This window comes from Vipera ursinii, assembly GCF_947247035.1.
Source record: "Vipera ursinii genome assembly, chromosome: 10".
In the NCBI taxonomy this organism is placed as follows: Eukaryota; Metazoa; Chordata; class Lepidosauria; order Squamata; family Viperidae; genus Vipera; species Vipera ursinii.
In genome coordinates this window covers 18,818,017-18,832,213 of record NC_139520.1, presented here as the reverse complement: position 1 = coordinate 18,832,213, position 14,197 = coordinate 18,818,017, and the positions used below count along the sequence as shown (strand labels likewise).

General features: G+C 43.9%; 1 protein-coding gene across 3 annotated transcripts; it reads left to right on the top strand.

The window, feature by feature from the left end:
• Positions 1 to 432: 432 nt before the first annotated feature.
• On the top strand, positions 433 to 14,025 carry AKTIP (AKT interacting protein). Of its 3 annotated transcripts, none has more exons than XM_083370333.1 (10): positions 433 to 623; positions 5,377 to 5,494; positions 6,011 to 6,216; positions 8,531 to 8,595; positions 8,685 to 8,785; positions 11,146 to 11,234; positions 11,331 to 11,429; positions 11,775 to 11,882; positions 12,808 to 12,868; positions 13,572 to 14,025. In XM_083370333.1, exons 2-10 carry the CDS (start codon positions 5,453 to 5,455, stop codon positions 13,677 to 13,679), a joined length of 879 nt encoding a protein of 292 aa, XP_083226459.1. In that variant the 5' UTR covers positions 433 to 623; positions 5,377 to 5,452; the 3' UTR covers positions 13,680 to 14,025. The 3 variants fall into 3 exon arrangements, with proteins under 3 accessions (XP_083226459.1, XP_083226457.1, XP_083226458.1); XM_083370331.1 differs by having other exon boundaries at positions 13,569 to 14,025; XM_083370332.1 differs by lacking the exon at positions 433 to 623 and adding an exon at positions 762 to 850 and having other exon boundaries at positions 13,569 to 14,025.
• Positions 14,026 to 14,197: the final 172 nt, after the last annotated feature.

Here is a 14,197-nt window from a genome sequence, read left to right as displayed (position 1 = left end):
CAAGCGCCGAGGCGGCTCCCCGGCCTGCTGAAGAAACGTTCCGAAGTTAAAGAACGAGCCACCCTCACCCTCCACCGCCCCGGCTGCAGACATTTTCCCGCTATTTCGGAACGGGAATTAATTTGGAGGGGAGGGAATCCTTCAGGCGTGAGGAATAGGCTCCGCCAACCAGCGCCAAGGACGGTGGGATATGTAGTTCCATCCCGTCCGCCGAGTGAGGCAAAGCAGCTCCTCCTCTTCTGGTCCACCAATCAACGTCTCGCTCTGTTCAGCCCGAACGCTTTCATTGGCTAATCAGCCCTCTCTCCCTCCCCCCCAGCCTCTGGTAAGTCATTTCCCCGCGGTGGCACGATTGGTGGCCTTCTCTCCAAATGGGCGGCTGCGCCATCCAATGCGGATGCCCCGGTGGGCGCCGCCCCTTAGCAACGGGGGCCGCGGCCTCCCCAAGCGCTGGTGGAGGCTGCCGCGGAAGTCACAAAAGCGGCTGTGACGAGGGGCGGGGCTGAAGCAGGCGCTGGCCAATCGCCGCGTCCCCTCCCCGCCAAAGAGCCTCGGCCGAGGTCATCGGGAGCAGTCCAGATGGGGGTGGCGAGGCAGGCAGGGCGCCAGCGGGGCCGGTCGAGGTGAGTGTCGCGCCGCGACGGCGGCGATTTGGGGGAGGCCAGGCCGCGAGCGGGCGGGCGGGCGGGCGCCGGGGCGGCCTACGCATGCGCGCTCCGGCTTGCGCGACGGCGGCCGGCGAGGGCCAAACTTCCCTGGCCCTTCCCTCGGGAGCGGGCGCGCGTTCGTTGGCGCTGACAGCCGGCCTGCGCGGATGCGGCTCCGAGGCTCTGCGCCCCCCGGGCTGAAGGTGCGCGGAGGGTCCCCGCCGGGGGGCTCGGCGGCGGGCGGGCGGGCGGCGGGGGGAGAAGCGCCGGGCCCGGCTCGGCTGGCCGGCGTCTGGCAGGCTGCCCTTCGCCGGGTCGGGTTGCTGGCGTCCAGCTTCACCTGGCGGACTTCCAGGGCGGGCGGGGTGGAGGAGCGGCGGCGGCCGCAGGGCCTGTCTGCATGGGCAGCCCCGGAGGGCGACCCGGCACGGTCCGCGCCTGGCAGGCGGCGGTTCGCCCGGTGAAGCGCTGCCTGGCAAGGGAGGAGAAGGGCGGGAGTGGGGGGGAAGGGGTTCACCTGTTGAGCGTCTGCCTGCCCTGAGGGTGAGGCTCCTGCTGAGCCTTCAGACGTTCGCCAGGCGAAGCTGCTGCTTCTCTCCCTTGACGAGAGCTGCTTGCCCCCCCCTCTCTCTCTCGTGTGTGTGTGTGTGTGTGTGTGTGTGTGTGTATGTATATGTATATGTATGTGTGTGTGTATATATATCTATATCTGTCTCATGTATATGTATATGCATGTATATATAGTGTGTGTGCATATATATACATACATAATATACATGTAGGCCTTGGCGTGTATATATATATATACACACACACATACATACATATATATTTAAAAATTTACACAAATATGAGCTGTCACCGGTGTGACTACTGCCTGTCGATGGCCTTCAGGATAGGCTGACACAGGAAATAAAGATTTGTCCCATGTTTGGGGCCTAGCAAGGTAATCTAAAAAATAGTTAACAAGCATTTGTCATACATTTTATATATATATATATATATATATATATATATATATATATATATATATATATGTATGTATGTATGTATGTATGTATGTATATATATATATATATATATATATATATATATATATATATGTATGTATGTATGTATGTATGTATGTATGTATGTATATGTGCATATATATATAAGATACACACACACATATACCCACACACAGAGAAATACCCACACAGAGGATAAAAATATAATAGATATAAATAACATAATAACCACCCAGCATATGTGTGTGTGTCTGTGTATGTATATGATGTGTATGTATTTATACACAACAACAACCTTGTTAGGTGGGTTAGGCTGAGGGAGAGAAACTCGCCCAAAGCCACACCGCCCAATCTACAGGGAATGTATTATTATAATATGGTTATGACCTATTATTATGTTTCGGGGCATAGTCAGCCAAAATATTATGAGTAAACTGTAGCTAGGTTTACAATCTCAGGCTGCTGAAAACTTGGGAATTGAAGTCCTGACCCAGGACCTAAGACCTAGTAAGGTAGTGCCTAAGGGTATAAGAAGTTCTAAAAAAAGAGGTGTGTGTGTGTTTGTGTGTGGGGGGGGGGGTTGGGGGGGTTGTAGGTCCAATAAATTCAATTTTTTCAAATATTGAAGGAGTCCTTTAGCTAGCGCCTAGAGGACTGTAATCATGATGGGTATAACAGATTATTATGTCATAGTTGGTCACACAATCAGCCAGATATTTAGTCTGGATTTGGTGTTTTTTTTTTCCACCGAGGGAGCGTTGTTATATTTTTACCCACTTTCTAAATTAATTTTGATTTTATTTATTAAGAAAATGCATAGGGCTGCCCAACTCACTCACCCTACCAACAACCCTGTGAGGTGGGCTGAGCCGAGAGAGAGAGAGAGAGAGAGAGAGAGAGAGAGAGAGAGAGAGAGAGAGAGAGCGAGCAGCTGATCCAAAATCACCCAACTGGCTTTCGTGTTGACCGTCTCTTGGTTTCTAGCCAGCACCTTCATCAGTGTATTGTATGTTTGCCATCCGTTATAGAAGGCAGGCAGGTTATTACGACCTTCCGTGGCTAAAGGTGACTTCAGAAAAGGACCGTCTTTTTCCTTCCTATTAGTATAAAGAGGAAGTGTCAAATGTCACTTGAAGTTCAGAATGCCTTTCTTTTCCTTTGGTTTATATGTACAAGTTAGTCAGTCACTGGGTTTTAATCGTCTGTGGTTTATGGCCCTCCATTGTGACCTAGCCATGGTTAAAACATTATTTATGTATTACCTTTGTATAACAGGTGGCAAACTTGAGATTAGAAACAAACAAAAAGATGCTGTGACATTAAACATTCAGCTAAACCAGCCTTTAACCATAGTTCCTACTTTAAATCATATAATCTCCAGCTAATTGGGCTGATAGAATAGATATTTCTGGGACTGGCTCTGGTTAAAAACGAGTGAGAACTGGTGCAAAGGGAGATGATTTCTTCAGAAGGTTTATCAAAGGCTTCGCCCCCATAGGCTTTTAGGGTTATACAGGTAGTCCTCAACTTATGGCCCCAATTGAGCCTGAAATTTATGTTTCTAAGTGAGACAGTTAAGTGAGTTCTGGGAATTGCTGCAGTTTCTTAAGTTAGTTAACCTGGTTGTTAAATGAATCTGGCTTCCTCATGGACTTTGCTTGTCAGAAGGTCGCAAAAGGGGATCGCATGACCCCGGGACACTGCGACCGTCATAAATATGAGTCAGTTGCCAAAGTGTCTGAATTTTGATCACGTGTCCAGCGGTTGCATGTATAAAAAAGAGTCTTAAGTCACTATTTTCAGTGCTGTTATAACCTTGAATGGTCCCTAAATCAGGGTTAGGCAACCTTGGCTCTTTTATGACTCGTGGACTTCAACTCCCAGAATTCCTGAGCCAGCATGGAAACACTCCCTGTCCCCTCGGCATGGCTGGCTTGGGAATTCTGGGAATTGCAGTCCACGAGTCATAAAAGAGCCCAGGTTGCCTACTCCTGCCCTAAATGAACTGTTGTAAGTCGAGGGTTTACCTGTATGGAGAGAGGGAGAAGGGTAAAAATTCCCGCTTAAGCATTATGGGAAACGACTTTTTTCGGCTTGAAGCTTCCTGTAAAACTGCGTCTTCCCGCAGCCAGCAGAAGAATTTCACATGTAGGAATGGATTACTAGCACGTAAAATCCAGTACATGCTTTGGTAAAGGTGCAGAGTTGATGAGATTGTATAAAGTTCAGCAACAGTTATTTTTTTATTTTCTCCCAGTGAATTTCCTGTAGGAATCTGGTTGGTTGTAGCGGAAAACCAAATAGATCTTTGGAATTTGGCCTTGCCCGGCTCTCCTTAAATCACTTCCTGATTTCTTGACTAACCGTGTTTATGACGGCTTCTCTGGATTCTTCTGCAAAGCCGTTCCTGGTTCTTGGCTGCCCCTGACATTGTCTATGACGTGGTAGGCCTTATGGACAGGAATTCTGTCTGCTAAGGCAAGGACTTTTCTTGGACATAAAGAATAAGCTCACTGCTTAATCATAACCCTAGACTTGTAGTTCTGCATCTCTCTTTTTACAATAGATTTCCCCCCCCTCCTATTTCTGAACTCTTTCCTTGTTCTCTGTCGACTGCTTCATCCAGCACATTTCTGCTTCTATTTTGTGCGGCCGTCTTAAATTGGATTGAAGTCGTGCACCTCCTTAAATTTCTTAATCAGATAATTTGAGGATGGAGGAACAAAAGTATCCACAGCCTTTCAGTGGCCATAGGAGCCACAGGAAGTTGTTAGGTGTTCAGAAAAAGGTGCGCTGGCATTTACAATGGAGTGGGCAGACTAGTCTAACCTGCTGTTTGTTCCTTAGCTGGCCTATTTTTGTTTCACGCGTTCTTTGGGTGAGATCACATCTCCTGAAGACGGTATTGGGTCCCTGATTTCTGAATAACACAAATACATTCCTGGGAGAGGGCGGGGAAAACTTATTAAAGATAATTAAGAACACGCTAGCCACAACAACAAAAATTAGCCTCAACCAAATCTGCTGGAATCTGATTTCAGAAACCAGGATGTTAATGACTCTGTGATACTTCGAGTTCAGTCCATCCTGTAAACTAAGCAAAATCCTTGTAGCGTTTTTGCCATTCTGATACCCCCTTTTTTTTACAACATTTTATAAATGGAGCTTCCTGTGACTCATGCAGGGAAGCATTGCCTTAGCATGCCAACCTCTAGCTAAGAACATCTGGAATTTCTCTGTAGCTTTCAGTTTAGCTCTGTTATTTTTTTTTTAAATGATGGGAATCAATTCTGGAAAAAAAACATCCATGAAAAGAAAAATGCTGGGCATTGGATACTGATCCTACCTTTCCTGTAGTGTTATATACAGGCAGTCCTTGACTTATGGCCATGAATTATCTCCTTGACTTTATGTCTTTATCTCCTGTTCCAGACTGTTGCAAGGGTCCTTCCTTAGCTGGCCAATTTTTTCCAGCAGCAACCTTGTTTCCAGCATATTTGTTATATTTCCAAAAAGGGATTTGGAATATGAGTTTGCCAAGAAAGCTAGTTGAGTTCTATTAATTCATAATCATAGGTTTGATGAGGTTTGCTCTGTGTGAAATATTGGAGAGTTAAAAGAGTTAAAACATATAAATAGGTAGGCAATTACACTAAGAATACCTCTCTTGATTAGAGCAAGGGGGAGCCGAGTCATTAACTTCACTTTCCTATTTCCAGGTCAGAAAGTAACTGTAGAAAATCGGACACTTGGGAAGTATAGTACAATTCCATCTGGTGTTTTGGGCTACACGTTATGAACCCTTTCTGGAGCATGTCTGCAAATTCTACGCGCAAGGTAGAGTATGTGCTATTTTTTGTTGTTGTTGGTTTCACCTGTCCTGAGCGATAAACTTCACTAATTTTAAAAACTGTAATTCCCGTGTAATTAAGTAGAAGCATAATAATAAAAAAATAAGACTCTTCAATCCTATAATCCCAGAATGACCTTAAAGGAGAATTTGCCTATTTGTGCTTTTCCCATCCTTTACAAGAGGGGTCTTCAGACTTGGCCCTTTTATGACTTGTGGACTGCTTTAGAACTAGGCAAGAGTTATTTTTTTTAAAGGATCTGAGAAAGCAGATAGATTGATAGTGACATTCTTATTAAAAGTCAACTCGGGGTGTCTTGTTTAGTTAACAGGCCTATATTTGGCTGTAGTTATTGAATTTGTTTGATCTAAGTCTTAGAATCGTTGGGACAAGCTGGATGCAAATCTGCTTAATCGCTACGGGAGTGAGTTTGAATGGGGTTTACTCCTGCTTTCTGGGTGCAAGTGGAGTTCAGCTTTTCTGCTTTGCCTCCCTCCTGCAGAAACCGGAAACGGAAGAGAAGACTCTGGTTGGTGAGCTGAAGACTAGTCCTCCACGCTCCGCTCCCAAGAAACAGCTGCCTTCTATTCCCAAAAATGTCATGCCAATCAACAAGCCTGCTTCTCCTGCCCTGTCAGCTCAGTCTACGAATGGAACCCACGCCTCCTATGGACCTTTCTATTTGGAATATTCCCTGCTGGCAGAATAGTACGTCCGTCTTTCAAGGCAGCGTGCGGTTGTTGCTTGGTGGCTTAATTTGTAATAGGATCATTTTGTCTGGGAAGAAACACCCCATTGCTGAGTTTGCCTGTTGCAGTCGCTTTAATAGTGGGTGAATCAGGGCAATCCCGGGCCTTGATCTTCTCGAGCTGATGGGCAGATCTCTGAAGAGTTGGAAGACTTTCACGGAGCTCTTGAAAAGCCAGGGATCTGATAGATCAGCGATTGCTAATACTGTACTTTATTTTAGGGGTCCTCATCCGCTAGTTCAAGACCGACAAAAGGAAAATTTCTCGTGCTGCCCTTAGCTTCCCAAGATGCAGTTGGATAATGGTTAGGTTGAATCTCTGTTTTGCATTCTGCGGGGTTGTGATCAAAAAAGATGGAAGTGAGACAAGGCAAATGAGAGAGAGTGTCCTAGGCAGATCAAATCTGGCTCGGATCTCACTGCTCTCCCACCACCTCTGTTGGAAGGGCTGCAGGATAGTTCATAGTTTAGGGAAGGTTGCCCAGGATTGGTGAGAGTTGGGCAGCATACAATTTTAATAATAATAACCAACTCTCTTTAGCCTCCAGTGGGCAGAAGTCAACTTCAGAAATGTCTCCTTTGAAAGTTGTATAGCAAATTTCCTTCATGTGTTAGATTTAACTTCCAGAATTCAGGGCAGCACAGGGAGAGGTCGGACTAGCTCAAAATTATGTTCTCCAGGAAGGGAAGGAGCGCGTGATCCGACTGGGAAAATCTCTTATAATTAAGGAAAATCCACATGGTCTTTTCTTTGATCATCTGCTAATCTATATCCTAAGTATGTGATTGAAAAAGAGAAGGAATTGATCAGCAGAAGTTCAAATCCCTTCTGAAAGGCGATTTCTGAATATGCCGCTAACAAAGAATGCATCAGGGTAATTTCCCCCCATGACATAAGTTCTTATACTTTTTATATAAATGAGTTTATTTTAAGATGGGCTGCCATGTAACAACAAACTAGGTGAAGGCTGCCCTCTGCTTTTGTTGTGTCTTTGTTGCTGCCATTGTTGGCTTAAGAAAGACTGCAAGTTGGCCCATTTTAAGAAATTTGTTTCCAGGTCAATGTATTCTTGGCTTAGCTTACAAAATTACTCATTAACCTATCTGAAAATTACGAGTTTGCCTATTGAGTCAATGTGAATCTATACAGGCCTTGACCCTTTGTGGTCAGTGAAAAAACTAAGTTTCTCAACTAGCTTTGTTCAGGCGAACAGACGTGCATTTTAGCTAATCAGAATCTTATTTATGGAATCTTTTTGTCTCCTTGGTCTGGCAAACTGTGCCCCTCCCGCTCCTGTTACTCGATGGCTGGGTCAGATTCTGCTGCTGTGCTGGGAACAGATCTCCCTCTTGTTCTCACAAATGCCCTCGTCAAGAAAGCATTGGGCGTCCTCTTCTCCAGCTGCAACAGGATTACGTGATGTAATCTGCTCCCAAAAGTTTAAAAAAAGAAATCAGAAATGTCATAAGTCATCCTTCTGTATCAGGCAAAGGGGTTACAAAGGACTTTGAAATTTGTTTGTCTCCTGCAACCGTTCTTGTTACGCATCTGGTGTTTCATGCAAAATATTATGGGCTGGGCAGGAAAACAAGATTTTCTCCTCTGTTCTCAGCTAAACGACAAAGGACCCCCTTTGTCTACAGAGTAGCTATGCTAAAACTCTTGTTCCTTCATGGAACTCAAGCTTGACCAGTATTGTCCATCAGAAGCAGACCTGGTTAGTCTTCAACAAGCCTGCAGGCTTTAGGAAAAAACATCTATTTATTTTTCTCTGTGGTCATTTTCATCCCTTATTCCCTTGCTGAACTTCAGATTTTCTTGGCACACCTGCTTTTTATGTTCACTTTGCTAGTCCTCAAAGCCAGACTCACAAAGTTTTACTATCTATCTGTTAATGCTTTGGGTAACTGGGCCCCTAGTGTTGAAAGTATATCCTGGTTAATAGTGCCCTCTGTAAATTTCTATAGCGGTGTTTTCTCAGCATTGGCACCTTGAAAATATGTGGACTTCAACTCCCAGAATTCCCCCAACCAGCCTTGGGGATGTTGAAGTCCTGGGAGTTGAAATCCACACATTTTCACATTGCCAGCATTGAGAAATACCGCTCTAGATTTGCTTGTAGCAGATGAGCAGAATGTAACATCTCTGCCTTTGGCTTCTAGGAAGAAATTTCTTAAAGGGAAGTGCAAATAGTGGCTTTATTCCCATGAAGGTGTAGTTGAAAAAAATTCTTTTGAACGCCCTCCAAATCCTAATTGTGCTTTTTATTTCAGTACTTTAGTTGTGAAGCAAAAGCTGCCGGGAGTCTATGTTCAACCTTCTTACCAGTCCGCATTAAGTAAGTCTGACATTCCTGATCTGTTTCCCGCCATACAGTGTTATTTCAGTGGCTCATTTTCCTAACTTTTTTTGTTTGTTTTTTAACAGTGTGGTTTGGAGTAATATTCATAAGATCCGGGCTATACGAGGACGGTGTGTTTAAGTTTACAATCTACATCCCTGACAATTATCCTGATGGAGAATGCCCAGTAAGTAGCCCCTGTGGGATGAATCCTGAATATTACTTGAACGTGTCCCTGACCAGCCTCAAGATTCGTCTCAGTTGAAAGCACAGGAAGAATCCTTGTGTTTATTGTGTTCTTTATTGACGGACAGTACCCTATCCTACTCTTCAGCCAAAGAAATGTCAAAATCGGCTTACCTCTGGCTCCTGAAAAGAACACCTCTGTGTTTCCGTGCTGAATGACACAGCCTAAAAGGAAAAAGGGATGCGGAGGGAAGAGGAGGAAAAATTAGGTGGCTTGGAGAGTAAAGTCTGGTAACAATTCTTAAAATGTAATCACGACTTCTAAAGAAGCGGACTGGGAACTTTGTGGAGACTGGAGATGTGACAAGGGTATCACTTGTGCGCCAATAAATGTTGTTGGGTGGCATCTGAAGAAGGGAAAGTCTGGTGGAGCTGATCTTTCAGTAGAATAGATAAATAGGAGATAAGCAGTAGCCTTTCCAAGCTATAACTTTGTTTAGGAAGCAGGCGAATAAACTACCTGCCACAAATGTTTTCCTGTTTATAAAGCACTTGGCAATGCTCAGTAAGGGAGTGGGCTACACATACTCTACCTTACCTAAATAAATAATTAGATATTAGAGACACAGAGATAATGGCTTATCTAAGCTAGGCCAATTTTGTAAATTGGTGGCCGAGGTGGGATTTGAACCCGGGATCCTGTACATGAGCTGATGAATATCGTTAAGGTTAGGCTGCTATCCTATTGAAATCCTTAAGATTCCCAAGCCAGAAACTTACTAGTTAATCCTTGCTGAGACTTAAAAAAGCATTCTCAGTTCAGGAATTTGTTCTGCATGCTAGCCTCAAAGTATTCATATAAAAATCTGTCCTTGTTTACTTGGCGCCTTCTCCATCTTAGGGTGGGCAAAAGGACAAATGTTATTTTTCTGCATTTAATTATTAAAGAGTCAAAAATCCTGGTGGATTTATTGCAGTCTGGCAAAAGATTCTGATATTCTCTGTCTTTTATCGTCAGATGGCATGAATTTTAAAACTCATAGTTACCTGTAACAATTCTGGCTTTTCCAGTGGGGCCCAAGTCCAAACCCATTAATAAGAATATTTTGAAGTCACCCACAACAGATGGTAGCCATTTACCTTTCTTCTTGCATCGCGTAACAATGAAATGCATTATAGTTTTTTCCCCTTAGTTCCTGAGCTTACAGCAGTGCCTTGTTTACCATTTCTGGGTTGACTCTGGCAGATCTCGAGGGACCAAGAAATCCAGCCAAACTTGGAGACGTTTATGGCAGCAAAGTTATTGTCAAAATATCTTTCGCTTCCTGGAACTTCTTTGCTGGGAAAATTAAATACCTTTTAATTTAGAACAATACTGGGCGAGAACCAAGCCATATGTAAAACATGAATAACTTAAAAAATATAATTAGAAGAGTTTGGGACAATAACACATCTAAACTTTTTTTAAAAAAATACGGTATAATACTGTAACTCAACTCGTGACCGAATTATTGCATAGTCATCTTGTGGAGCTAAACCTTTAAAGGTACTGAGTTTTTAAAAATGTTTTCTGTCCTGTCGGCCTATCAATCATCTATCTCTACCCCTCGTCTGTCTGTCTGTCTGTCTCTGTCTACCTACCTACCTACCTAACCTGCCTACCATCTATCTGAAAAGAAGTCTTATCCCTCATTTTCCAGGAAATGAGGAATAAGACTTATTTTGGCTTATCATGCTGCCCATCTCGCCCAAGACGACTCTAAACTATTCCTGCCTCTCTTCTCCACACCCTAAGGAAAATCCGGGATACATTCCCAAACTCTTAAGAACTCCTCAAGTTTGCGTTTACTCACAAACCACAAAAAATAAAATGTGAATTTGATTGCAATCTGTTCAGAGTGCATTTGTCTAGGAAACTAATGCCTGACTTGGTTGCCGTTTAGTGAAAGGCAGCACAATAGCCTGCTGAGAAATTTTAGTCTCTAGGGTTGACATTGATTGATTGGTTATTCATGCCATCAAGCTGTTCTTGACTCTTAGTAAGCACATGGACAGATTTTCTCTTTGATGAAGGTTGACGGTTCCACTAACCTGGCCTTTCAAATCTTCCAACAGCACATTTCTTAAAGGCTCAAAAAAAAAAAAACAGTCCAAAAGGGCTCTTAACAGCCAGTGTGCAACATGACCCTTGCACCTAATAATTGTTTATTGTGTCATGCACACAAGAATCTTTCCTCTGATGAAGGAAGGAAATGTTTTTTTGGGAAAAAAAAAAGCTGGCTCCTTTCAATGGACTTCGTAAACCAATCTGCATGTTCGGCATCTGTGTTCTTCTCTCCCCCCCCCCTGCCCCCCTTTCAGCGCTTGATTTTTGATCTGCCCATTTTCCATCCGCTGGTGGATCCTGTCTCAGGTGAACTGGACGTGAAAAGAGCATTTGCCAAATGGAGGTGAGAGCGATGGGCTGGGTCTAGAAGCTCGGTATTGAACAGAGAGAGATGGGCCTCTGACGAGGCCTCTCACCTGCCTTTCTCTTTCTGCCAAAGGCGCAATCATAACCACATATGGCAAATACTGATGTACGCGCGCAGAGTTTTCTACAAGATTGACACAACCAACCCTCTCAACCCTGAATCTGCTGTGCTGTAAGTTCCTTTTTCTTGAGGGGAAGGGAAGGTTAGAAACTTTTCCGAAAGCTGCAGTCCATCGTATAAATTGTTTTGGAGTAGACATGTAAAATGCCTTAAGCCAAATGTCACTGGTTTATTTTCACTAACCATGATAATGTATAGTTATGCCTTTTTTATCCTGTCAAACGGGACATTCAGATTTCTAGGTATTCTGTTTATATAAAACAAATTTTGTGGCGGGTAAAATGTAGCAGTAAATCTGCTTATGGTTTTTTGTTTTTTTAAAAAAGACACTTGGTGGAAAGCTTCTGTTCCTTCCAGGAGCATTCTAAGTTGCATTCTTCCTCTTTCTCTTCTTAGGTATGAAAAAGATATTCAACTCTTCAAGAGCAAAGTGGTTGACAGTGTAAAATTATGCAGCAGTCACTTATTTGATCCCCCCAAAATTGAAGACCCCCATGCAATCAGGTAGCTTAATAGTGGCTATCAAGTCCCATGATGTCATTTTGGACCAAGTACAGAGAGCTCCATAGGGATGCGGTGGCTCAGTGGGTTAGGATACTGAGCTTGTCAATCAGAAGGCCGGCAGTTTGGCGGGTCGAATCCCGAGTGCCGCGTAACAGTGAGCGCCTGTTACTCATCCCAGCTTCTGCCAACCTAGCAGTTTGAAAGCACGTAAAAATGCAAGTAGAAAAATAGGGACCACTCCGGTGGGAAGGTAACAGTGTTCCATGCACCTCTGGCGTCTAGTCATGCCAGCCACATGACCACGGAGACGTCCTTGGACAAGCGCTGGCTCTTCGGCTTTGAAATGGAGATGAGCACCGGCCCCTAGAGTCGGAAACAACTAGCATGCATGTGCGGGGGAACCTTTACCCTTACAGAGAGCTCCAATTTAGCGATAGCCTCAGTGACTGTTCAGCTACGGTGGTGATGGAAAATGTTGGGATCTATCCTTGCATTTATGACCTCCACAGATCTGTAAAGCCATGGAAGCTGAACTAGGACTGTAAGGAGTTAAGGTTTCACGTAGTGACTACTTCACTTAATGGCCAAGTTACTAATTCCATTTTGCCGCTAAAAGAGAACTTCCTGTGTTTCTCTTAATCCTATGTAGATTTAGGCTTTCTAGTGTTTACAAGCCCATGCAAACTGGAGGGTTTCCCCCCCCAGTAAATTACATTCATAGATGTCCTGTGTGGCACCCAAAAAAATATTGCCAAGTTTTTAATTCTTAAGACATTGTAAATGTCCAGTAGATGTGCTTAGGACTGTGGTTATTTAACTTCATGTTTTACCTCTGCTGGGCTACTGTACTTCCATTAAATAGATGTTCTGTCTTTAGCTTTGGGAACTTGGGAAGCCCGGGTGACATTTTGCTTGCTTCTTGCAGCTTTTCTCCCTGGAATCCAGCTATACACAATGAAGTGAGAGAGAAGATGTTGACTCAGAAGGTATGGGAGATATATCTTAATTTATAGAAATGGTTAAAAAGTAATGGGGAGAAATAAGTCCTATTGCATTGAAAGAAACTTGAGGCAAGCTCCTTATTCTGAAAGATAACCAAGCAGAAAGTTCCTTGTGTAGCCTTGTTGTGAGATAAGAGACATTGTTGGGTGGGGGGTGGGGGTTGTACATCTTTGCACAGCGGGTAGGATGAAACAATGGCTAGAAAAGCACATGGCTGCACACTGCTTAAACCAGGGGTGTCCCAACTTTGGCAACTTCAAGACTTGTGGACTCGCAACTCCCAGAATTCCACAGCCAGCTATGAATTGAAGTCCACAGCTCCTGAAGTTGGCTATGGAATTCTGGGAATTGAAATCCGCAGCTCTTAAAAGTTGGCTGTGGAATTCTGGGAGTTGAAGCCCACAAGTCTTAAAAGTTGCCAAGGTTGTGCATCCCTCGTTTAAACCATATTGTGATACTGTAGCTGCAGAGAAGTTAAAGCATTTAACTCTTTTAGGACCCAGCTGCATTCTGGATTTCTCAACCGAGCAAGGACGGGCGAGTCTCTTTCGGGGTGTGGGTGGTGTATGTTTCTTTAGAAGACAAAAGAACGGAGAAAGGAGACTCGCCAAAGACAACAAAATGACACAAGTTCTCAAGAAAAGCTGCTTTTTCCCCCCCCTTCTTTTTTATGTTCCCTCCTAGAAGAAAGGAGATGACCAGCAAGGCAAGAATATGCAAGTCTCCGGCCTGTCCTGGGTGAAGCCGGGCTCCGTTCAACCTTTCAGCAAAGATGACAAGACTCTTCCTACTTAGCTACCGAAAAGGATGGAAACACTCCCAACAACTTTTGACCGGAAGGAGGAGCGTAAACAGAGCCCGACAGCGAAAACTGTGGTTCTCCTCCTCGACTTTGGATTAGTAAAGAGTAAATGCTAGCGATGACTAAAGTAGCCCTGTTCAGTGGGGTTACTTGGGCTCTTCTTGATGTTTTACGTGCGTTTTAATTGCAGCCGGCAAGTAGGTTTTTATAAGGCCGGGCTTCTGTACGGAAGTCCGTTGCGTGTGGGTAACGAATGGCTCAGGAGTCAAATGTAGCTTGAGGTTCTCAATGGGTTCCTTTTTAAAGTTTTTTGTTTTTTAAATGTAAAGAATCAGGCCAGAAAAAACTCATTCCAGAGATAAATCTGTCTTTGTGTAAACTAATATAAGCAGAGTAAAATACTATATTTAAAAACTTTTAAATGCATTGGTTTCTATTGTAAATATATTAGGATATGGAGTTTGTAAATACTTGGTTCCAATCCCTTCTAGCCCTTTTAGGGGCAGAAAGG